The sequence below is a fragment of the Microcaecilia unicolor genome, chromosome 2 (assembly GCF_901765095.1).
Source record: "Microcaecilia unicolor chromosome 2, aMicUni1.1, whole genome shotgun sequence".
Lineage (NCBI taxonomy): Eukaryota > Metazoa > Chordata > Amphibia > Gymnophiona > Siphonopidae > Microcaecilia > Microcaecilia unicolor.
The window spans coordinates 252,324,449-252,350,418 of NC_044032.1; the positions used below are offsets into that span (position 1 = coordinate 252,324,449).

Genomic DNA, 25,970 nt, shown 5'->3' on the forward strand with positions numbered 1-25,970 from the left:
ACCTGCTACAGGTATGTATCATTCGCTTTCTCCGAGGACAAGCAGGCTGCTTGTTCTCACGACTGGGGTATCCCTAGCTCTCAGGCTCACTCAAAACAAGAACCCAGGTCAATTGAACCTCGCAACGGCGAGGGTATAACAGAAATTGACCTACGAAGAACAACTAACTGAGAGTGCAGCCTGACCAGAATAAATTCGGGTCCTGGAGGGTGGAGTTGGATTTAAACCCCAAACAGATTCTGCAGCACCGACTGCCCAAACCGACTGTCGCGTCGGGTATCCTGCTGGAGGCAGTAATGTGATGTGAATGTGTGGACAGATGACCACGTCGCAGCCTTACAAATCTCTTCAATGGTGGCTGACTTCAAGTGAGCCACCGACGCTGCCATGGCTCTGACACTATGAGCCGTGACATGACCCTCAAGAGCCAGCCCAGCCTGGGCGTAAGTGAAGGAAATGCAATCTGCTAGCCAATTGGAGATGGTGCATTTCCCCACAGCCACTCCCCTCCTGTTGGGATCAAAAGAAACAAACAATTGGGCGGACTGTCTGTTGGGCTGTGTCCGCTCCAGATAGAAGGCCAATGCTCTCTTGCAGTCCAATGTGTGCAGCTGACGTTCAGCAGGGCGTTTCCCGACAGCGACCACTTTCCTATTGGGGTCGAAAGAAACAAATAATTGGGCGGACTATCTGTGGGGCTGTGTCCGCTCCAAGTAGAAGGCCAATGCTCTTTTGCAGTCCAATGTGTGCAACTGACGTTCAGCAGGGCGGGTATGTGGTCTGGGAAAGAATGTTGGCAAGACAATTGACTGGTTAAGATGGAACTCCGACACCACCTTTGGCAGGAACTTAGGGTGAGTACGGAGCACTACTCTGTTATGATGAAATTTAGTATACGGAGCATGAGCTACCAGGGCTTGAAGCTCACTGACCCTACGAGCTGAAGTAACTGCCACCAAGAAAATGACCTTCCAGGTCAAGTACTTCAGATGGCATGAATTCAGTGGCTCAAAAGAAGGTTTCATCAGCTGGGTGAGGACGACGTTGAGATCCCATGACACTGCTGGAGGCTTGACAGGGGGCTTTGACAAAAGCAAGCCTCTCATGAATTGAACGACTAAAGGCTCTCCAGAGATGGCTTTACCCTCCACACGATAATGGTAAGCACTAATCGCACTAAGGTGATTCCTTACTGAGTTGGTCTTGAGGCCAGACTGATAAGTGCAGAAGGTATTCAAGCAGGTTCTGTGCAGGACAAGAACGAGGTTCTAGGGCCTTGCTCTCACACCAAACGACAAACCTCCTCCACTTGAAAAAGTAACTCTTTTTAGTGGAATCCTTCCTAGAGGCAAGCAAGACACGGGAGACACCCTCAGACAGACCCAACGAAGCGAAGTCTACACCCTCAACATCCAGGCCGTGAGAGCCAGAGACTGAAGGTTGGGGTGCAGAAGCGCTCCGTCGTTCTGCGAAATGAGAGTCAGAAAACACTCCAATCTCCACGGTTCTTCGGAGGACAACTCCAGAAGAAGAGGGAACCAGATTTGGCGGGGCCAAAAAGGCGCTATCAGAATCATGGTGCCGTGGTCTTGCTTGAGCTTCAGTAAGGTCTTCCCCACCAAAGGTATGGGAGGATAAGCATACAGGAGGCCGGCCCCCAATGGAGGAGAAAGGCATCCGACGCTAGCCTGCCGTGTGCCTGTAGTCTGGAACAGAACAGAGGCAGCTTGTGGTTGGTCTGAGAGGCGAAAAGGTCCACCGAGGGGGTGCCCCACTCTCGGAAGATCTTGTGTGGCGTCGTCGAGCGGTGGACTCCCACGCCGGCGGGGATGAAGCTCCCTCCATCGTCGTCGACGGGGACTCCACCTGCGTGGCGGTCGAGACCGGCGCCGCAACCGGCGTCGGCAGGCTTCGGCACCGGGCTAGAGCAGGCCGGCGCCTCCGAGGGCACAAGCACCCCCGGCGCCGGCACAGTCTGGCGCATCAGCCCTTCCAGGATCCCCGGAAGGATGGCTCGGAGGCACTCGTCTAGGCCCACAGTCGGGAAAGGCGAGGGGGCCGGTAGAGGTGTCGGGGCCGGAAGCTGGTCGAGTCCAGGAGACGGCACCGAAGTGCTGGCACCCTGGCGTGACGATACCTCTACAACCGAGGGGGACCTCTCCTCTCGGCGCTGCCGCTTCCTCGGCGTCGAATCATCCCTGGCGCCGGGAGCCGGATGCGCCGTGGGCGACAGATGACGGTGCTACTTTGCCTTTTTACGGTGCCCGTCATCGGCGCTTGGTGGAATAGACGAGGAGGAAGTAGATCCCCCTCAGCCTCGGTTCCGACAGGGTTCGGTCCCGAGGGCCCTGGGTAGAGGGAGTGACCGGGGCCGATTGCCCAACCGGCCTCTCACCCCTGCCGTCTCCGGAGGACCGGCGGGCCGACGGGACCTGTGCTCCTGGGTTCGGTGCCGATTTCGTGGACATCGGTACCGGTACCGAAGATCCGGTCGTCGATACCGATGCTGTCGAAGTCGACGTCGAGGGGCCGGCGCAAGTTCCAAAAAGACGGTCCCGTAGAACTTGTCTCGCTACCTGTGTCCGTTTCCGGAGACCGAGACACAAGGTACACGTCTTGGTATCGTGCTCCGGCCCGAGGCACTGGAGGCACCAAGCGTGAGTGTCGGTCTGCGAGATATGCCGGCCGCACTGAGCACACTTTTTAAATCCACTCGGGACCTTCGAGGACAGACGGAAAAATCGCGTCGGCGAAGTCAAAGTCGTTGATGGTGGCGGTAAAATTCACACCTCGAAAATAAATCGACCGCGCGGCCACAAGGCCGCAAGGAGACGCCCCCGCTAAAAGACAAGGGAAAAACAAAGTTCTGTGTTTTTTTTTTCTTTTAGACAAAATAAAATAGAAAACGAAGAACAACGAAGGAGAAAAAAAACTCACAGCGAAAACGCGATCCGGTTTCCGGGGTTGACAGAGAGAGAGAGAGAGAAGAACGCGGCTCTCTCCAGCGCGGAAAAGAAAAGACTGAGCGGGAATGGTCGCGCACAGGCGGGAAGACGGCCGCGCATGCGCGGTGGGCGTGCCCTGCGTGCGGGACCGCCCGCAAAGTTTTGTTCCGGTTGGTGGAGGCTGCCGTGGACGTCAACCCAGTCGTGAGAACAAGCAGCCTGCTTGTCCTCGGAGAAACATTCAGACAACTACCTATACATTTATAAAATGTGGAAAAACAGAACCTATCTCCCTCCATCCCACTACCAATTCTTCCACCTGCCCTCCCCTCCACATACACACCCAACCCACCTCTGCAATCTGAGCAGTACCACCTCGTCACTTTTTGCCGGCCAAAGCAGACTCCTGAAAACCATACTCGGCAACCCTCACAGCACCTGTGGTATAGGAAAGAGAACAGAAAAGAGAAATTTAAAAGCACCCTGACCCCCAATTCCCTGCTCAACTTTCACCATTTGGCCAAGACATTTTTACTAAAACTGACCACAGAAGGAAATGGCGACTACCCCTTCCATGCCAAATCAAACTATTTCACTTATAAAACTGATTCATTGTAGGCTGCTACAGTCTTCACTGGATCAATGTATGAAATATCCAGATAGATGGTAAACAGGAGTGTTAAGGTATCAGAAGGATTAATAAAAAAAAATAGCTTTGCATGAGTCTGATAAAAAAAAAAAATCTGTATCTATATGTTGTGTGTGTGTCTCTCTCTCTCTCTATCACAGCCAGCAACAGATCCAAATTTCTGCAGGAGTAATTGGCTGCTACAGCTCTACACTTCAAGTTTTCATTGAAATTTTAGAACTCTGCATTGAGAGTTCCACATTAACAATGCTCCATGTTCTAAGACTGACCCCTTTCTCTCCTTATGAAATCCTCAAACATATTGTTGACCCCATCCTTCTTTACTCCTTTTCAGGGTTCTTAATTTCCTTTGAAGGCTTTGGCTTGTCTTTCAGTTCTCAAGCCACATAAAAATTTTAAAAAAATAAATAAAATAAAAAGTCAAAGTAATCTTAGTCCCACATAAAAAAAAAAAAAAAACTTAAGCAAAGCTCAGGATCTGCCTTGCTCAGACCGTTTTCTGAAATACCAGGGAAAGCAAAGAATTGTTGCTCATCTATAACAGGTGTTTTCCATAGACAACAAGATCATCAGACATACAGCAGGTGACACTGAACACCTCCAGGAAGTTAACAGGTCTCGGAAGAGTTCAGAACTACTGTAATGATATAAGCAAGCACAGCTCTTCCCACATCAGCAGCAGCCTCCTCAGCTCCATAGCTTAAGAATTCATGCAGCTCTTTGGGGAGGTGGAAAGAATTGTGTGCCTGATCAATTTTGTCATCTACAGGAAAACATCTGCAAACAAAGCGAATGCTACATACCTGTAGAAGGTATTCTCCGAGGACAGCAGGCTGATTGTTCTCACTGATGGGGTGACGTCCACGGCAGCCCCTCCAATCGGAATCTTCACTAGCAAAAGCCTTTGCTAGCCCTCGCGCGCCGATACGCACCGCGCATGCGCGGCCGTCTTCCCGCCCGAAACCGGCTCGTGCCGGCCAGTCTCATATGTAGCAAAACAAAGAGAAGGGAAGACACAACTCCAAAGGGGAGGCGGGCGTGTTTGTGAGAACAATCAGCCTCCTGTCCTCGGAGAATACCTTCTACAGGTATGTAGCATTCGCTTTCTCCGAGGACAAGCAGGCTGCTTGTTCTCACTGATGGGGTATCCCTAGCCCCCAGGCTCACTCAAAACAACAACCATGGTCAATTGGGCCTCGCAACGGCGAGGACATAACTGAGATTGACCTAACAATTTATCCAACTAACTGAGAGTGCAGCCTGGAACAGAAAAAACATGGGCCTAGGGGGGTGGAGTTGGATCCTAAACCCCGAACAGATTCTGAAGCACTGACTGCCCGAACCGACTGTCGCGTCGGGTATCCTGCTGCAGGCAGTAATGTGATGTGAATGTGTGGACAGATGACCACGTCGCAGCTTTGCAAATCTCTTCAATAGTGGCTGACTTCAAGTGGGCTACCGACGCTGCCATGGCTCTAACATTATGAGCCGTGACATGACCCTCAAGAGCCAGCCCAGCCTGGGCGTAAGTGAAGGAAATGCAATCTGCTAGCCAATTGGATATGGTGCGTTTCCCCACAGCCACTCCCCTCCTGTTGGGATCAAAAGAAACAAACAATTGGGCGGACTGTCTGTTGGGCTGTGTCCGCTCCAGAAAGAAGGCCAATGCTCTCTTGCAGTCCAATGTGTGCAGCTGACGTTCAGCAGGGCAGGAATGAGGACGGGGAAAGAATGTTGGCAAGACAATTGACTGGTTCAGATGGAACTCAGACACAACCTTCGGCAAGAACTTAACAGAGTAGTCCTCCGCACTCACCCTATGATGAAATTTGGTGTAAGGAGCCTGGGCTACCAGGGCCTGAAGCTCACTGACTCTACGAGCTGAAGTAACTGCCACCAAGAAAATGACCTTCCAGGTCAAGTACTTCAGATGGCAGGAGTTCAGTGGCTCAAAAGGAGGTTTCATCAGCTGGGTGAGAACGACATTGAGATCCCATGACACTGTAGGAGGCTTGACAGGGGGCTTTGACAAAAGCAAACCTCTCATGAAGCGAACAACTAAAGGCTGTGCTGAGATCGGCTTACCTTCCACACGGTAATGGTATGCACTGATTGCACTAAGGTGAACCCTTACAGAGTTGGTCTTGAGACCAGACTCAAACAAGTGCAGAAAGTATTCAAGCAGGGTCTGTGTAGGACAAGAGCGAGGATCTAGGGCCTTGCTGTCACACCAGACGGCAAACCTCCTCCATAGAAAGAAGTAACTCCTCTTAGTGGAATCTTTCCTGGAAGCAAGCAAGATGCGGGAGACACCCTCTGACAGACCCAAAGAGGCAAAGTCTACGCTCTCAACATCCAGGCCGTGAGAGCCAAGGACCGGAGGTTTGGGTTGCAATAGCGCCCCTTCGTCCTGTGTGATGAGGGTCGGAAAACACTCCAATCTCCACGGTTCTTCGGAGGATAACTCCAGAAGAAGAGGGAACCAGATCTGACGCGGCCAAAAAGGAGCAATCAGAATCATGGTGCCTCGGTCTTGCTTGAGTTTCAACAAAGTCTTCCCCACCAGAGGTATGGGAGGATAAGCATACAGCAGACCCTCCCCCCAGTCCAGGAGGAAGGCATCCGATGCCAGTCTGCCGTGGGCCTGAAGCCTGGAACAGAACTGAGGGACTTTGTGGGTGGCTCGAGATGCGAAGAGATCTACCAAGGGGGTGCCCCACACCTGGAAGATCTGTCGCACTACACGGGAATTGAGCGACCACTCGTGAGGTTGCATAATCCTGCTCAACCTGTCGGCCAGACTGTTGTTTACGCCTGCCAGATATGTGGCTTGGAGCACCATGCCATGACGGCGAGCCCAGAGCCACATGCTGACGGCTTCCTGACACAGGGGGCGAGATCCGGTGCCCTCCTGCTTGTTGATGTAATACATGGCAACCTGGTTGTCTGTCTGAATTTGGATAATTTGGTGGGACAGCCGATCTCTGAAAGCCTTCAGAGCGTTCCAGACCGCTCGTAACTCCAGGAGATTGATCTGCAGATCGCGTTCCTGGAGGGACCAGCTTCCCTGGGTGTGAAGCCTATCGACATGAGCTCCCCACCCCAGGAGAGACGCATCCGTAGTCAGCACTTTTTGTGGCTGAGGAATTTGGAAAGGACGTCCCAGAGTCAAATTGGACCAAATCGTCCACCAATAAAGGGATTTGAGAAAACTCATGGACAGGTGGATCACATCTTCTAGATCCCCAGCTGCCTGAAACCACTGGGAAGCTAGGGTCCATTGAGCAGCTCTCATGTGAAGGCGGGCCATGGGAGTCACATGAACTGTGGAGGCCATGTGGCCCAGCAATCTCAATATCTGCCGAGCTGTGATCTGCTGGGACGCTCGCACCCGAGAGACGAGGGACAAGTTGTTGGCTCTCGTCTCTGGGAGATAGGCGCGAGCCGTCCGAGAGTTCAGCAGAGCTCCTATGAATTCGAGTTTCTGCACTGGGAGAAGGTGGGACTTCGGATAATTTATCACAAACCCCTGTAGCTCCAGGAGGCGAATAGTCATCTGCATGGACTGCAGAGCTCCTGCCTCGGATGTGTTCTTCACCAGCCAATCGTCGAGATATGGGAACACGTGTACCCCCAAGTCTGCGAAGTGCCGCTGCTACTACAGCCAAGCACTTCGTGAACACTCTGGGCGCAGAGGCAAGCCCAAAGGGTAGCACACAGTACTGGAAGTGACGTGTGCCCAGCTGAAATCGCAGATACTGTCTGTGAGCTGGCAGTATCGGGATGTGTGTGTAGGCGTCCTTCAAGTCCAGAGAGCATAGCCAATCGTTTTCCTGAATCATGGGAAGAAGGGTGCCCAGGGAAAGCATCCTGAACTTTTCTTTGACCAGATATTTGTTCAGGGCCCTTAGGTCTAGGATGGGACGCATCCCCCCTGTTTTCTTTTCCACAAGGAAGTACCTGGAATAGAATCCCAGCCCTTCCTGCCCGAATGGCACGGGCTCGACCACATTGGCGCTGAGAAGGGCGGAGAGTTCCTCTGCAAGTACCTGCTTGTGCTGGAAGCTGTAAGACTGAGCTCCCGGTGGACAATTTGGAGGTTTGGAGGCCAAATTGAGGGTGTATCCTTGCCGGACTATTTGGAGAACCCACTGATCGGAGGTTATGAGAGGCCACCTTTGGTGAAAAACTTTCAACCTCCCTCCAACTGGCAGGTCGTCCGGCACTGACACTTGGATGTCAGCTATGCTCTGCTGGAGCCAGTCAAAAGCTCGTCCCTTGCTTTTGCTGGGGAGCCGAGGGGCCTTGCTGAGGCGCACGCTGCTGACGAGAGCGAGCGCGCTGGGGCTTTGCCTGGGCCGCAGGCTGTCGAGAAGGAGGATTGTACCTACGCTTACCAGAAGAGTAGGGAACAGTCCTCCTTCCCCAAAAAAATCGTCTACCTGTAGATGTAGAAGCTGAAGGCTGCCGGCGGGAGAACTTGTCGAAAGCGGTATCCCGCTGGTGGAGCTGCTCTACCATCTGCTCGACTTTTTCTCCAAAAATGTTATCCGCACGGCAAGGCGAGTCCGCAATCCGCTGTTGGAGCCTATTCTCCAGGTCGGAGACACGCAGCCATGAGAGTCTGCGCATCACCACACCTTGAGCAGCGGCCCTGGACGCAACATCAAACGTGTCATACACCCCTCTGGCCAGGAATTTTCTGCACGTCTTCAGCTGCCTGACCACCTCCTGAAATGGCTTGGCTTGCTCAGGGGGGAGCTTGTCCACCAAGCCCGCCAACTGCCGCACATTGTTCCGCATGTGTATGCTCGTGTAGAGCTGGTAAGACTGAATTTTGGCCACGAGCATAGAGGAATGGTAGGCCTTCCTCCCAAAGGAGTCTAAGGTTCTAGAGTCCTTGCCCGGGGGCGCCGAAGCATGCTCCCTAGAACTTTTAGCCTTCTTTAGGGCCAAATCCACAACTCCAGAGTCATGAGGCAACTGAGTGTGCATCAGCTCTGGGTCCCCATGGATCCGGTACTGGGACTCGATCTTCTTGGGAATGTGGGGATTACTTAGTGGCTTGGTCCAGTTCGCCAGCAATGTCTTTTTTAGGACATGATGCATGGGTACTGTGGACGCTTCCTTAGGTGGAGAAGGATAGTCCAGGAGCTCAAACATTTCAGCCCTGGGCTCGTCCTCCACAACCACCGGGAAGGGGATGGCCGTAGACATCTCCCGGACAAAGGAAGCGAAACACAGACTCTCGGGAGGAGAAAGCTGCCTTTCAGGAGAGGTAGTGGGATCAGAAGGAAGGCCATCAGACTCCTCGTCAGAGAAATATCTGATGTCCTCCTCCTCCTCCCACGAGGCCTCACCGTCGGTATCAGACACAAGTTCGCGGACCTGTGTCTGAAGCTGTGCCCGGCTCGACTCCGTGGAACCACGGCCACGGTGGGAGCGTCGAGAGGTAGACTCCCTCGCCCGCACCGGCGAAGCTCCCTCCGCCGACGTAGTCGGGGAGCCTTCCTGGGAGGCGACCGCAGTCGGTACCGCAAGCGGCACCGATGGCGGAGACCTCACCCCGGGCAAGGGGCCAGCCGGCGCCTCACTCGACGGTACCGGAGGCGCAAGCACCCCCGGTACCGGAGGGGAAGGGCGCAACAGCTCTCCCAGGATCTCTGGGAGAACAGCCCGGAGACTCTCGTGCAGAGCGGCTGTGGAGAAAGACATGGAAGCCGATGCAGGTGTCGATGTCAGAGTCTGTTCCGGGCGTGGAGGCTGTTCCGGGCTGTCCAGAGTGGAGCGCATCGACATCTCTTGAACAGAGGGTGAGCGGTCCTCCCGGTGCCGATGCCTACTGGGTGCCGACTCCCTCGGCGACCCAGAGCTCTCGGTGCCAACACGGGAAGGGGACCGGTGTCGATGCTTCTTCGACTTCTTGGGACGAAGCATGTCACCGGAGCTTCCCGGCACCGACGAGGACAACGTAGAATCCAACCGTCGCTTCCTCGGGGCCGAGGCCAAAGAAGGTCGGTCTCGGGGGGGCTGTAACGCAGTAGCCCTCAGGGTAGGGGGAGACCCATCCGAAGGCTCACCGCCACCAGCAGGGGAATGGACAGCCCTCACCTGCACTCCAGACGAAGCACCACCGTCCGACGACATCAGCAGACGAGGAGGTCCCGGTACCACTGACGCCGACGCAGCCTTCCGATGTCTCAGCCCCGATGCAGAGGGTCGATGCCTCGATGCACTCGCGGCCGAGGATGAAGGTCTGGACGCTGGCGACATCGATGCACTCGATACTCCCGGTGCCGATGCCGACAAAGAGCCAGAGAACAAAACGTTCCACTGAGCCAATCTCGCTACCTGCGTCCGCTTTTGTAAAAGAGAGCACAGACTACAGGCCTGCGGGCGGTGCCCAGCCCCCAGACACTGAAGACACGACGCGTGTCTATCAGTGAGCGAGATTACCCGGGCGCACTGGGTGCACTTCTTGAAGCCGCTGGGAGACTTCGATGTCATGGGCGGAAAAATTGCGCCGGCGAGATCAAAACTCGTAATGGCGAAGATGGCACCACAAAATAGGGGAAGAAAAACTTCGAACTGAGGCCTCCAAGGGGCCTACCCCGACGACGAAAGAAAACTTAACGGGGCGAAAACTAGAAATATAGGAAGGGGAACAGACCGAAAAGGTCTCCTTCCGAATGTTTTTTTTTTTTTTTTTCGTAGCGAAGTCCAAAAAAGAAGCGCGAGGTCGACTTTCGGGGCGCGAACGGCGTAAACACGACCGTACCGAGCGCGGACAAAAGAAGACTGGCCGGCACGAGCCTGTTTCGGGCGGGAAGACGCCCGCGCATGCGCGGTGCGCATCGGCGCGCGAGGGCTAGCAAAGGCTTTTGCTAGTGAAGATTCCGATTGGAGGGGCTGCCATGGACGTCACCCCATCAGTGAGAACAAGCAGCCTGCTTGTCCTCGGAGAATGCTTTTTCCATCAAAAAGCAGAAATGAGTCAGGCACATAAAAGTGGGTTACTCCAAAGCTTAGGGTTGCTCAAGTTTTTATATACTGCCAGTTATTTAGGAGCAGCCTACAGACAGAGGTACCACATGGCAGAGTGACACAGTTTGTTCAAAAGAATCCTCTTATTGTAGATTGGTCCAGTCAGCAGTATTACTTAAAGTTTGCACAGCAAGGGCCAGGTCACTGCTTTACAAATAGTTAAAGCAGATCAGAGCCACAAACTTGGAAGTGGTGGATTTGATGAGACTTTAGTTTTCAGAGGAGCACCCATTTGTTCACATCAGAATTGTATGCAGGGTGCCATCTGCTATAGTTCTTTTGGCATCTGGTATGCCAATTCCATTGGAGTCAAAGGAAACAGTTGTGTAGATTTCTTTTATATATTCAGTTTTTGAGGTGCTAAATGAGGGCCTGCTTACAGTCTAGAATGTGGAGGACATTTGTGTGTATTCTTATAAGGTTTGGAGAAAAAGTAAGAAGCACCATTTCCTTGTTGATACGGAAATGTTACCACATTAGATAACGCTTTGAGATGAGTTCGAAGGACCACTATTATAATGGAACCATGTATTATGGTTTGCAGGTTACAAGTGTTTGATATTCACTTATTCTTCTAGCTAACAGCTACAAGAAAGAGCACTTGCCAAGTAATATGTTTCACTAAATATTGGGTAATGCATTTGATATACTGCCTGTGATACAACACAAACAGTTCACATATTATACAGGAACATTCTATGTCGTTAGAGGGCTCACAATCAGTTTTGTACCTGTGTGACTTGCTCAATGAGCCAGTGTGGGAATTGAGCCCGGTTCCCCAGGTTCTCAGCCCACTTCATTAACCATTAGGCTACTCCTCTACGCCACTCAAGCAGACAGCTTTGGTTCAAGCAGCAACTTCGTAAGAGAAAAAAGTTAAAATATTAAGGTCCTACAGTACTGTGGGGAGGGGGCTTCTGCACTGGCAGCCCAAAAAGCAGAAGTCCCTGTGTGAAAAGTGAGATGATGGGACACTAAAAAGTCAATGAACCAAAGAGAGCACCGAGATGTATTCCGATAAGAGGACATTTAGTCTGACCATACAGGTGGTATAAATATTGCAAAGGAGGAAGAAGATGCCAATGTATGGCAAGACTAGGTTCATTTTATGAATACTCTAGGGGACAAAAGCCGGCCAAAAAGGAAATAAATGCACATATTTTCTCTAACAATGATGAACTGGAATGTGTAAGTATTCTTGAGATCCAGTGTACACACCTAGTCTCCCCTTCCTCAAGGAAGGTAAAATGAAGGGAATAGTATTTATCTTGAATTTCTCCTTAAGTAGTAAGAGATAGAGCATAAGCCTCCTGTTTTCTTTGAAATGGGACCATATCTGAAGCAGAAGCCCCCATTCCTTCTGATGGTGGGGTCAGTTCTATGGCCTTGAACTGAAGGAGACAGATTTAAAAGACTGGAGTGGATGGGGAGAAAAATAATGGGCAATCTGGATGTCAGGGGATGAACCTGAGCCAGTAACCAGTGGTAACTACACTCAGGACTCAAGAATCTGTAGAGATATTATTCTAAGATAGAAGTAAACCTGACCTTTCACAAGAAAAGCAGGCTGTATGGTGTACGAATGCAATAGCTGTGTCAGGTGGTTGTAGTGAAAAAACAGACTGCTGTTTCGGCTGACCTTTTTTTCTCATTGTCCAGGTTTGACAAAGTAGACCCCGTTTTCTGAGGCTGTTTTTGTTAAGGGTAAAAGATCCTCTTGTGGTAATAAACACCTCTGCAGAATTGATTCAAACTGGTGCACAAACAGGATGAACTAGGAAGAGAGCACTGAGATGTATTCTGATAAGAGGACATTTAGTTTGACCATACAGATGGTATAAATATTGCAATATGGTGAGATAGCATCTGTTTACGCTTTCCAAAAATACTAGGACTAGGGGGCATGCGATGAAGCTACAATGTAGTAAATTTAAAACGAACCTGAGAAACGTTTTCTTCACTCAACGTGTAATTAAACTCTGGAATTCGTTGCCAGAGAATGTGGTAAAGGCAGTTAGCTTAGCGGAGTTTTAAAAAGGTTTGGACGGCTTCCTAAAGGAAAAGTCCATAGACCATTTAAATGGACTTGGGGAAAATCCACTATTTCTGGGATAAGTAGTATAAAATGTTTTGTACTTTTTTGGGATCTTGTCAGGTATTTGTGACCTGGATTGGCCACTGTTAGAAATAGGATGCTGGGCTTGATGGACCTTTGGTCTTTCCCAGTATGGCAATACTTATGAACTTATGTTCTACCACCTTCCCATCTCTGGATAAGGTTTGTACCAAGTGGTAAGTGCCCGACCGACCCAAAGTGCGCCATCCAGAGCTGGGCAGGAGTGATAGGCAACCACGCGGGAATCGATACACCAATCCTGTGACCCACCCCCGGTAAACCCCAATCAGACCCGATGATCGACGGATAGGAGCCCTGAGACGGAGCTCCCGCACCACAACGCTCCCAGACTGCCTTGGACATCCGACTTGTGTACCGGAGAGCGCGATCCGAACGTCTGGTGATAGGAAATCACAGGGGCTCTGCCTGCTTGCTTCTGATTCCGCTTTCTGCTAACAGCTTTCTTCCTTGACTTGATTTACAAATTGCTTGCTTGCTCCTGATTTTGCTTTAAAGCCATGCTTTGATTTTTCAAATTGCTTTTTGATCTAGCAATAGACCCGATATGAATTGCTACCACTGCTGCTAGGACGCACATAAATTTGCCTGCTTTGCTGACTGCATTCGATTCTGCTTTATTGCCTTACTTTTGATTTACAGCTTTGCTCTGATTCTACAAATTGCCTGCTGCATCTGATTTTGCTTTACAGCCTTGCTTTTGATCTTACAAATTGCCTTGCTTGCTTGATCTTACAAATTGCCTTTGATTGGCAATAGACCCCACATGAGCTGTTACCACTGCCGCTAGGACGCATATGACTTTGACTGCTTTGCTGACTGCATTCGATTTTGCTTCATTGCCTTACTCTGATTTTACAAAATTGCCTTACCTACTAGCTGTTACTCTGCTTTGCATTATTGCCTTCAAACACACACCAAAAACCCCTCGTATTGTTCTGCTCCCAAGCCTTGCCTCCAACTGCCTACCCTATATTACAATTGACTGATACCCTTACTACCTAAATGCTAGCACAAACTTTTTAATTGCACTAACGCCTTCAAACACATGGTAAAGGTTAAACATGATAGTAATAAGCACTACTATACTTTCTTGAATTTAATTACTGCTATGGACTACCTGTATTAAGCACCGCTAATACAGATATCTGAAAAAACTCCTGTCCTGGACCAATTGTCAAGACGGTCGATGAACTACAGATATCACTAACACCGCCCAACACACCCACGAACGCTGCCCACAAAACAACCGACACTACCAACAACACCCAACACACTTATAAACACCGTCCACAAAATCCAACATGAATACCAATACGCTACTGATAATAATCTACCTCACTCCCATAATCTACCACGCATGGACCACCCCTAACATCAATAACGACCCAACCACAATCCACCAACTCTATGCACAAACTATCAACAACTTACCAGACCAAAAATACAACAACCAACCTAAAGGAAAAATCTCCACATACAAACCTCACCAACAGAAAGAGAAAAAAAAAAAAAACAACAAAGACAAATTCAATCACCGAGGAAACAGACAACTAATAAAAATAAATACATCTAACCTCCCTACAGAACCATACCGCTTCATCCGAATAGGATAAATCAATGCAAGATCAGCAGTAAGCAATTCAATAGACATACTACTGGATTACCACAGAGAATTTAGACCTTCTGTTTATCACGGAAACATGGTTCCACGGTCCTACAGACCCCGCCATCACAGAGATATGCCCACCAGAATACAAAATCACCCACTGGGCAAGAAATGGAAAAAGAGGTGGCGGAATAGCCATAATTTACAAATCTGAGTTTACCATAACAACTACTGGCGAATCCACCTCACCACAACTCGAGATTGCCTCAACAAGAATCACTCATCCAAACCTACAAGGACACCTCAACACAATAATATTCTACAGGCCACCAGGAAAATGGAAAGACTCCCAAACACAACTCATGGACTTTATCTCCAACACATGTGTCTCTGCCTCTAACATCCTCATAATAGGAGATATTAACCTACACCTTGAGGACGATACCTCAACAGTAAAACTCTGGGATCTACACGCACCTAACAATCAACCAACACACGAAAAAGGACACACAGTGGACATCATTACACACAAATTCAACCCAGATTCAACTCTCCTACTCACAGATACAAGATGGACACCTACACCATGGACAGACCACTACAAAGCGATGATCTCCCTCCACTGGCGAAAAATACACAGAAACGAAATAAACAAGCATGAACGAACAACATACACCACGAGAGGAAAAATAGACCCCACAACATTCTGGCAACAGGTCTACCAAAACGAATGGTCAACAAATACAGACACCATTCAATTCCTCCAAGAATGGGACGACATATGCAAGACAACATTAGACACAATCGCCCCAATCCAAACTAGAACATCACACACGAAAAAAACAAATTCATGGTTCACTGAGGAATTGAAAATACTCAAAACACAAAAGTCAGAAAACTAGAACGCACATGGAACAAAAAGAAAGACGAACGTACACTGAATGCCTGGAAATCACTCCGGAGGAAATACAAATATACCATCAAACAGACTAAAAGGACTACACTATAAAACAATGATTGGACCAAACTACAAAGACACACACAAACTCTTCTACCTTGTAAACAAACTGCTAGACACCACACCAGTAACAAACAGCAGCAAAGACACACCAGGGGTCGACGACCTCGCGAAATACTTCAAGGAAAAAATCATACAACTACGACTTAAAATACCCACCAGCCCTACTGAATACACAACACTCCTAAACTGTCTTGACCCAGAAGATGGAATATACCCAGCAGACAGAATCTGGACCGAATTCGAATTAATATCAGAAGACCTCATCTCTAAAACGCTCAAAAGATTCGCCAAATCCCAATGCAAACTAGATATCTGCCCAAACAACCTCATGAAATCAGCCCCTCAACAATTCACAATTGACCTAACTAACCACATGAATTTCATGCTACAAAACGGACTTTTCCCAAAAGAAAAAGGAAACATTTTACTCACCCCAATACCCAAGGACACTAAGAAAAACACAAACGAAATAACTAACTACAGACCAGTAGCATCTATACCACTAATAACCAAAATAACAGAAGGAATGGTTACCAAACAACTCACAAACTACCTCAACAAGTTCTCCATACTACATGACTCTCAATCAGGATTCCGGTCAAATCACAGCACAGAAACAGTATTAATTACCCTAATGACCAAATTTAAACAAATGATTGCAACCGGCACCAATATACTCCTCCTACAATTTGACATGTCAAGTGCCTTTGATATGGTAGATCACGGAATCCTATTACACATTCTCGAATATTTTGGTATCGGAGGCAATGTCCTAAACTGGTTCAAGGGGTTCTTAACCTTACGCTCATATCAAGTCACATCAAACTCAACTACGTCAGCTGCATGGACACCTGATTGTGGAGTACCGCAAGGATCCCCCCTCTCTCCAACTATTTTCAATCTAATGATGACCCCCCCCTGGCAAAACTTCTAACAAACCAGAACCGTAACCCATACATAAATGCCCATGATGTAACGATATACATTCCATTCAAAAAAGACTAATGAAATCTCTAACGAAATCAACCAAAGTCTACACATCATGAACACCTGGGCAGATGCATTCCGACAAACTGAACGCAGAAAAAACTCAATGCCTCATACTGACCTCCCAATACAACACGAATAAGTTTACCGCCATTAACACACCTAAACTAAATCTTACAATCTCAGAAACATTAAAAATCCTTGGAGTCACTATTGACCGCCACCTAACACTCGAGACTCATGCGAACAACACAACAAAAAAAATGTTCTACTCCATGTGGAAACTGAAAAGAATTAGACCATTCTTTCCAAGATCTGTCTTCCGCAGTCTAGTGCAATCACTCGTACTCAGTCACTTGGATTATTGCAACTCATTATACGCAGGATGCAAGGAACAAATACTGAGGAAACTTCAAACAGCCCAGAATACAGCAGCCAGACTCATCTTCGGAAAACCAAAATACGAAAGTGCAAAACCCTTACGGGAGAAACTACACTGGCTACCACTCAAGGAACGCATCACTTTCAAAGTATGCACTTTAGTCCATAAAATCATTCACAGGGAAGCCCCTGCATACATGTCTGATTTAATAGACCTACCACCCAGAAACGCTAAAAGATCTTCCCGAACCTTCCTCAATCTCCATTTCCCTAAGTGCAAAGGAATAAAATACAAAGCATTGCACGGATCGACCTTCGCATACATGAGCACACAAGTCTGGAATACACTACCATGCAATCTGAAAACGATCTATAAACTGACCGACTTCCGCAAACTACTGAAAACCTCGCTCTTTGAGAAAATCTACGGCAAGGATCAAAACACATGAAGTCCATACAAACCAATAGATACGCACCAAAACACTCTATCCTGAAGTCTTCTCCCGTATCCTCACCACCCTTAAAATCCTACCCACAAATAAGAATGTTAGACCTTTATGATCCCTCGATATTGTTTGTCCCCCTCTCAACTCACCACTGTTATCTTCTGATGTTCTATTTCCAAATGATATCCTGTATTTACTCTGTCTTCTATAACTCATCATAATGTAATCCATAATCGTACTGTAACCAATTGTACTTCCATCATTCTCAAAGTATTGTAAGCCACACTGAGCCCGCAAATAGGTGGGAAAATGTGGGATACAAATGCAAATAAATAAATAAATACATTTCTAATATTTGAACTTCTATACCATATCACCCGTCTCTCCTTTCGTCCAGGGCATACCATGTTCATGTCCTCAAATCTCTCCTAAGGCTTGCAATGCAAAACCCATACCATTTTGGTCGCTTTTCTATGAACTGCTTCAAGAGTTTTTGTTAAGTCACTGATGTTATATCGATGCACTAATGTTGGATACCGACACAGGCTGCGCATCGAGTGCCAAATCTCCTGCCATGTTTGATAAAGAATTTATTCTGGATTCTGCGGGCTTTAAGTGACCTCACTTGCATACGCAGACAGAGGTCACACTGTATATCCCAGTGCTCCAGACCCAAGCACTGAACACACCAGTTATGGGGGTCTGTGCCTGAAATGGTTCCACTCCATCGCACACACTTAAAACCCCTTGGCACCCTTGTTGAAACGGGGGGAAAAAATGACTAATGCAAGGTAAAAAGGCTCAATAGACCAGGGAGCTCAAGTAGTTCTGTACCCGAAAAAGGTCAATGCTTAGCTTACCAGGCAAAAGAAGGGCTCAGAGGCCCCAAGGGCCCAAAAAAATATATATAAATAAAATAATTAAAAAAAAATTAATAAAGAAAAAACAAGAATATGAGGGTTAATATCCCAAAAAAGGGAAGGCACCAAAAAGGTTAAGTTTAATGCACTGAGAATAGAAAAACCAAGCTCTCTGCTTCGCAGATTACTGGTCCTGTGTTCGGCCCAGAAGGCACCTGCACATGTGAGGTGGGGGAACTGCCTCAAAGTTTTAAAGTGACAGTGCACTATGGCAGTGTCCATACTGAGCTCCATGGATGATGTCACCCAAATGTGAGAATATCATGCTTGCTTGTCCTAGGAGAATGAATACTTTTGCTCTAAAAAAGGCAATGAAACAGCCAGCAATGATTCAACTATTACAGTAACTAATAACAGAGTTGATGAGAAAGGCTGTTGTGCAGAGGCATGCCAGGATATAGAAAATGTCTGCCCTGAGATAACACTAGGTACTCTCAAAAGATTCTGCGCTGTGTTTCACATCTATGCAGTCTGCACTAGAGAGCTGCACGGCTTCCGTCCCCGCGGAACCCGCGGGATTCCCGCGGGGACGGAGGCAGTTCCTGCGGGGATGGAACCAGTTCTGTGGGCTTCCCGTGGAAGTGTAAGCTGCACCTGCACCAGCCTCTCATCTACCGAATACCAATTTATTTGAGTGCTGTCTCCTCCTCCTCCTCTTCTTCCTTGCTTTAACAGCATAAATGTGGAAAGTCTTCCATTAAGGAGGTGGTAGAGTCACAAATGATGACGGAATTCAAAAAGGCGTGGGATGAACACAGAGGATCTCTAATTAGAAAATGGAAGTTATATAAAAGCTAACCTTAAATGGCTGCATGTGTGTGGATGTGTCAAGTGACGCTTAGATGGCGACTCTGGCTGTGATGAACTAGAGCTGATACCTGGCAGATTTGTATGTTCTGTGTCTCATACATGGCAATCTGGTGTAGGATGGGCTGGAAAGGGCTTAGACAGCAACTTCAGTGGCTGGAACATGAGGACAGTGCTGGACAGACTTTTACGGTCTGTGTCCCACAAATGAGAACATGAATAGACTGGAGTGGGCTTCGATGGCAACTCCAGCAGTTGGAACATAAGGATGGGGCCAGATAGACTCCTGTGGTCTTTGTTCCAGAAACACGAAAGAAAGACCATAATCAAGTATATAATATCACACTCGTTGATTTAATGATGAATTGATCATGAGTGTGACTATTGGGCAGAGTGGATGGACCGTTCAGGTCTATTTGCTGTCACTTACTTTGTTACTATTAATCCTCTTTGCTCCCAGGCTGGTGCACAGACCTCAGCTCTGACACAGGCACGAGAATCAGATGTCACCTGACCTACTGGCGCGTGCATGTGGTGGCCTCTCAGCACACAATCCCAGTGAATCAGAGACAAATCTTACATGTGCGCACCAGTGTGTTCCAAGTTCCAACTTCCGGTCCGTCCTTGCCTACAGTGCTGTGGCTCAAATCCAGAAAGGGAGCTGACTGGAACTTTCTTTTATGTACTATTAAATTCTTACGGGGATGGGTGGGGATGGGTTAAATTCTTGCGGGGACGGGTGGGGACGGGTTGGGATGGTTTAAATTTTTGTGGGGATGGGTGGGTACGGGTAAGATTCCAGCAGGGACGGGCGGGGATGGGTAGGATTTCTGTCCCCGTGCAACTCTCTAGTCTGCACTAACTAGCACTGGAACAGTTATGCAGAACTAGACTCTTGCTGTTGACGCTTGAAGTTGCACAGAAGATTTTTGTTGCATTTCAACGTCTTCAATTCTCAAGCACTTTGGAAGGGGTCGAGGATGATGCCTTCCCCATCAGGCCTGTGCAAGTGCTCAGAAGGCAACTGCACTATGGGCCTGGAGACCTGTGAGACTGTGTGTGGCAGTTTAGATGTCTGGCAGTTCCCTTGAGCAAATAATTTTAAAGCAATTGCACTAAGAGGTTAAAGATGGCTCCACTGAAGATTAAATTCATATGCTCACAGCCAAATGACATCTGAACAGAGAAGACCCTCTTCAGATCCTTCTGAACCTGAAGCAGCCTTTTCTCAGCTTTGTAGCTGTTGCATATCTACCCAAACAGTGCTTGTATTTGTTCTGGTTGTGGTCGACACCTAAGCACATCAGACAGTTGGAATGCACATAAAAGTAATGGAACCTTCGGGCACACTTCAGGAATGGTCTGATCCCTGACTTCAGCAATATGATCAAAAAGAAAAATTACGTAAAAATAATTTGATGAAAAACATCAGGCGAAACAAGGTAATTTAAATAAATTTTATCAGGAGAACTTTGTTTAGCATCCATCTGGACAGAGAAAAAAATGAGGAGGCCAATGCATGTAGTTCTGACCTCTCAGAGCTGTTCATCCCAGCAACATGCAATATCATCATCACCCACTTGTATGCCTGACTGAACCCTGCTTATCCAGACTGCCCCAATTTGACTGCCCCGATCGGACCGACCGTTCACTTGTCTATTAGATTGTAAGCTCTTTGAGCAGGGACTGTCTCTCTTTGTTAAATTGTACAGCGCTGCGTAACCCTAGTAGCGCTCTAGAAATGTTAAGTAGTAGTAGTAGTAGTAGTTATTGCTCAAAGTTCAAATGATACTCGTTTATCGAGTTTCAGCATGAGTAGATAGAATGTTTTGGGTCAGCAGACAATAAATCTGTAGCAACTAAGAATTAGTTTCAATGCTTGTACTTGAATAGTTTGAATTCTAAGATCATTGTAGGATGGATCACTGCTTGATGGTAGAACTATATATGACCATGCAAGTGACCTGTGCTCAATTCTCCAATTAAGGAAATCAATGGAAAAAAACTGAACTACAAATCCATGTACATAGTGGAACACATTCAGCTGATTTTAGAGATAACCACAATTCATGGCTCATGTCACAAAGGTAAAATTAGTCCTTACCTGATAATTTTCTTTCCATAAGTCCCAACAGATCAATCCAGCAGGTGAAGATAGAGAGAACTTCAGAGGTACTATATGTGGTCACGTGCAGCCACTTTAACTTCAATATTGTCGATACCAAAGCAGTGAAAGAAAGAGGAAATCTAACAGTAGGTCCTTCTCCTGCCTGCATAAAGCCCTTGTAAGCTCAACCACTCCTGCAGGAGGATTAACAGAAGGTTTCCTTTATGTTTTGATTTGTTTTGCTTTTTTTTTTCTTAGCCAAAAATCAAATGAAGGAATCTGATGAAACTGAAGCAACTAGAAGAAAACAATAAACCCAGAACAATAAAGGGCAGGCCTCTGGATTGATCTGTTGGGACTAATGGAAAGAAAATCATCAGGTAAGGACAAATTTTACCTTCCATAGCATCCCACAGATCAATCCAGAGACTTGTGGGATGTACCAAAGCAGTCCTCAAGTGGGGCGGGGTACTACAACCTCAGCAGACTGGAGCGATGCTCCACTGGCCGCAGCTACATGCGCTGCCACATCAAGTCTGCAACCTAGCAAGGGAAGGACAGCAGATCAAGTGGACTATTTGCAAAAGCCATCCACGGCAGGTTAGAAGACCAAGTGGCCGAACTGCAAAGGGTAGCCACAGGAGCCAGATGGGATTTGAAAAAGGAAGTCAACTGTGATCTGGAAGAAAGCTTTGCCACCCACAATGGAAGAGACTGTCCCATATAGAGGCCAGTCGAAGAAATTGCCTCTCTCAGCCAACGGCCACCGCGGCTCTCGAAACCAGATCCCCTTTCTTGTGACCAGCCAGAGGACAGCATGAGGCTATGCAAGGAGGCTTTTCAGTTCAGTAGGTGAGGAATCTGATGATCCCACTGCAGTGTGGGTGTTTCGTAAGGAGTCGCTGCTTTTCTTTATACCTAAGGCTCTCCAGTTCCAAATATGTCTGCTTCTGATCCTGCCACCGCTGCATCTGCTAACCTTAAAATGTCAAGCACTAAAAGACTGCTTCAGTCTTTAGCAGTGCATGAGGATATGCTGGAAGTCACTCCTGCTCAGTGGGTCACCCCAGACATTGCCCCACTATGCAGAAAAATAGCTACGTGAAGTGCAAGGGAAGCGGCTGCTCTCCTAAATGGATTTTGAATAAAATGGCGCCTTTGCTTATCAGCCCTTCAGCTTCACACTGACGCCTATTTTACAAAAGGTCTGTTCCCCCTGACATCAAAACCACTATGCCCGCATCTGCCAATCTAAAAATGGTGAGCAGTGTGGCTTTGGAAATTTAATTGCCTTCCTAAGGTCCCGAGCAAAACATGAAGCAAAGATTTGACAAACAGAACTTGCTGGTCACTTCTAAATAGTATAGGAGTACATGGTGAATATCCAAGAAGCGGGAAGAGACAAAGGTGGAATGGGATGGAAGGCAGAAACCACCATATGCAGAAAAGACAGGACTCTGTGCCCCGTCACCCCTTCAGTAGAAATCTGGAGGATCTCAAACGAAAGAAGTCGGGAGTTCTGAGACCCTACCTGGACTAGATTGCTGGAAAAAAAAAAAAAAACTAGGCTTCCCTGGATGACAGTAAGGGTCGAGTCATGCGGCGCTTCCAAAACGGTGCCCACTGCCAGCTCCATCGAGCGGGAAGAATCACTGCTCACCATGCCCGTACTAGCACGAGCGTCTAACGAGCATGTACCGGAAAGGCCTTACTGCTGACCTGCGTTTACCACAGCAGGAGCAGCGCTTAACTCCTTCAGCAGCCATTGCCCGACTGGACGGAAACATAGAAATAAAATGGCGGCTTCGCACCAATACTTACCCCGCACAGAACGCTGTCCGCGGGAACCTCCCCGGAGGAGCTGGGCACCACTCTCACCTCAGAAGACCGAGTCAACAAGCTTCGGTCAAGCTGCACAGAACCAGAATCTCTGGATAAAGCCTCAGAAATAGCTGCGCTGTAAAAGCGCGCCTTTTTTTTTTTACACTGTGAGGAAAGTTGGAGGCAGGCAGCAACAGAGGGGCTCCGGGAGGATGGGGGTATGGAGTAAGGCAGGGACAGGGAACAAAACCAAGTATGCCTTCAAAGTGGGCAACACCAGCCACAACACCCCCGCTCTACTGGCAAAGCACAGGAGCCTCCCCAGGCAGAAATCCTGGAGCTGCTAAAGCGACGTCCACACCTGCTGGGAGATAGAAATATACTGAAGGCAGAAGGGGCTGGCCGTCCAGAGTCACTGTGTCTTTCAGTGTTCTCTATCTCCACCTGCTGGTAGGCGGACACAACCCATCAGTTAATGGATTCATCTGCTGTTGATGACAAGGAAAGGCCAGCCACCTTCCTGAATAAAACTAATTTGAAGTAAACAGTGCAGACAGAGCAAATGCCACCAGGGCAGCATAGAGTGCAGGATTACCACGGAGACAGAGAGAAATCTGAGAGACATGCACTATCCTCAAAAATGTAACATTTCTCACAGAAACATGTAGTCAACAGCCCTAAACAATATGTGCTGCCATGCTCAGAGAAAGGGAAAGAGGGAAAAAACCTAGAGTAGGATCCCTAAATCCTGATCCCTTTCTCCCCTCTATTAATGATGTACACACACCCTGAAACTCCTCGAAGAAGGCTGAGAAATATTCTTAAGAGCAACTATAAGAGGGTACACCCAAACCATAAATCACCTAGCAAGGCACAGGCATGTCCACCAGAAGACTTTCAGATAGTCAGTACTTTCCAAACTGTAGCTTAAGGCTCTCACTGCCACAGAACAGCCACACGGGCCTACTAGGCCTCCGTCCCTGCCCTTGGGAAGCTGCAGGAGACTCAAAAATGTGGGAGACCCAAGGACTCCCACAGGAGAGTCTGCAAACTGCCCCAGGTCGCCTCCTCAGAAGCCCTTAAATATGAAGAAACTGGGAGCGATCCACCCCAGTTTCCCAGTCATATCTTCTGAAAAGCCTGCACATAAAACTGCCAGAATCGCAGGCAAATCAGGTCCCAATGGAGCGCCGGCGATTCAGCTTTGCCATGTGGCATGGCAGGAAAGATGGCACACACCCAAGAAAACAGCTGCCCTGCACCCACCAAAATGAGCTTTGAAGGAGCACAACGCTCCACGGAGTTGGGCTGTAAAGTGTAGCTCTGGCACAGGAAACAGCAGCAACCAGCGGCTCCCACCCTCCTGGAAGCAGTTTTTGCTCCCCCCCCCCTCCCCCACCGGCGCAGGTAGGGTAATGACTACTCACCCCCTTGAGAATCACTGTCACAAGCCGTCGGCCCTCACACCCCTCAGCAAGTACTGCAAACCGGTATCAGCTCGCTGCACTGGACAAATCAGTCCGAGGAGTTGTTTGTTTGGGGTTTTTTTTTTAACAGTGCTCAAACAGCATTTATTTTTTTTTTAATGGCAGGAGAAGACACCAGAGCAAAACAAACCTCAGACTCTTTTTAAAGTCAGCAGAGCGAGAACCACAAACTCCAGTCAAGCAGAGAGGAGAGGGCGATAAGGGAGGAAGGGAGGGACCTGGCACCACCAGGTGTACACTCAAGTCCCAGGACTGGGACACCTCAGACCCCAGAAGCTCGACTAGAACCAGGGGACCAGGCCAGGAGCCAATCAATCCAGAGCTGCACGGTTATGACCATCCACCTGCTATAGAAATGATTTCTGGTAGTAGTAGTAGTAGAAGATAGAGAGAACACTGAAATTAAGGTGGCTCACATGTCTACATATAGTAAACCTCTGAAGTTCTTATCTCCACCTGCTGGTAGAGGGACATAACCCACAAGTCTCTGGATTGATCTGTGGGAAGCTATGGAATTTACTTTGAAAGGCATGGGGAAGAGAGGAAGAAGGGAGATTTCCCTATTTGCATAAGTTCCCAGGAGTTAGAAAGGCTGGTTCTGGGTGCCCTAGCCCAGTACAGCTCCGAGTCAGAAGGCCTAAGAAAAAGAAGGCAATCTCTGGGCCAAAATAAAAATTATCTAAACTCACAGGAAGGTGAATAAATAAATTCTGCTTATCTTCTACACATAAAGTACCATGGACTGATATTATAAAGTTAAGTGTCCTGTTAACACTTTCCCATGTGTTATTTTGGTATTTACAAAGCAGGACAGCAACCAACAAATACCAATAAGCATATTCATGAAGGGTACTACTAAACAAAATTTAAGTATGTGCATGTCTATGCTAATCCCCCACTACAATACCCACTTGATGTGTAATGCTGAAGAATTAGTGTGAAAGATTACTCATCTGAGATGCGTACAGTTTAGAATAAGCAGGCAGAAAGTTACATCATAAACTGGGTATAAAATGAAAGCTCAAGAAACAGAGAGATGGAAGTTTCATAAAGATAGCCTGGGATGGACAATTCTATGCATTTTATTTTCAGGGGCATGCAAGGAATCACTAACTTTGAGCTACTAGCTGATTAAAAGGCAGAAGTAACAAGTTTTTAATGCAAATTTTGGATGTAACAGATTCTTACTTCCATGATTTTTTTTTAAAATACATTTTACTTCCGATTACTTCACAGGTAATAGTGCATCACTTCTGAAATTAACGACCTCCATTTTAACTTCAGTGTTTAAGACATGGAATTTAAACACCTCTAACCTCTGTGCCTCACATACACCCAACTCACTAAGCCACAACCCTCTTCTAAAATATTGCCCATCTATCTTCTTCCCATCAACTCACCAATCCATGCTTATACATCTACAAGCACCCCAAGGGTAGGTAGGTGAGTACCCAGAGAATATGGTTGGTGAGGTAAACAAAAGGATAGGTGATAGGCTGAGTAGCAGAGAGAAGTGCGTTCTAAATTCTGGGCACCCAGATTCCGAGGTCACCATATTAGGAGCACTACCTCCATGGGTTCCCAACTTGGGGATTTCAGGTCTTTGGGGACT

At 47.9% G+C, this 25,970-nt stretch overlaps 1 protein-coding gene across 1 annotated transcript in view; it reads right to left on the minus strand.

Moving 5' to 3' along the window:
* The window catches only part of MBD1 (methyl-CpG binding domain protein 1), a gene marked incomplete in the record, with an annotated part of 329,236 nt that overhangs the window by 270,303 nt on the left and 32,963 nt on the right, over positions 1–25,970 (minus strand). The window contains 1 exon segment of the mRNA XM_030193911.1: positions 3,298–3,383. Within this exon segment, the coding sequence (XP_030049771.1) occupies positions 3,298–3,383 (86 nt within the window).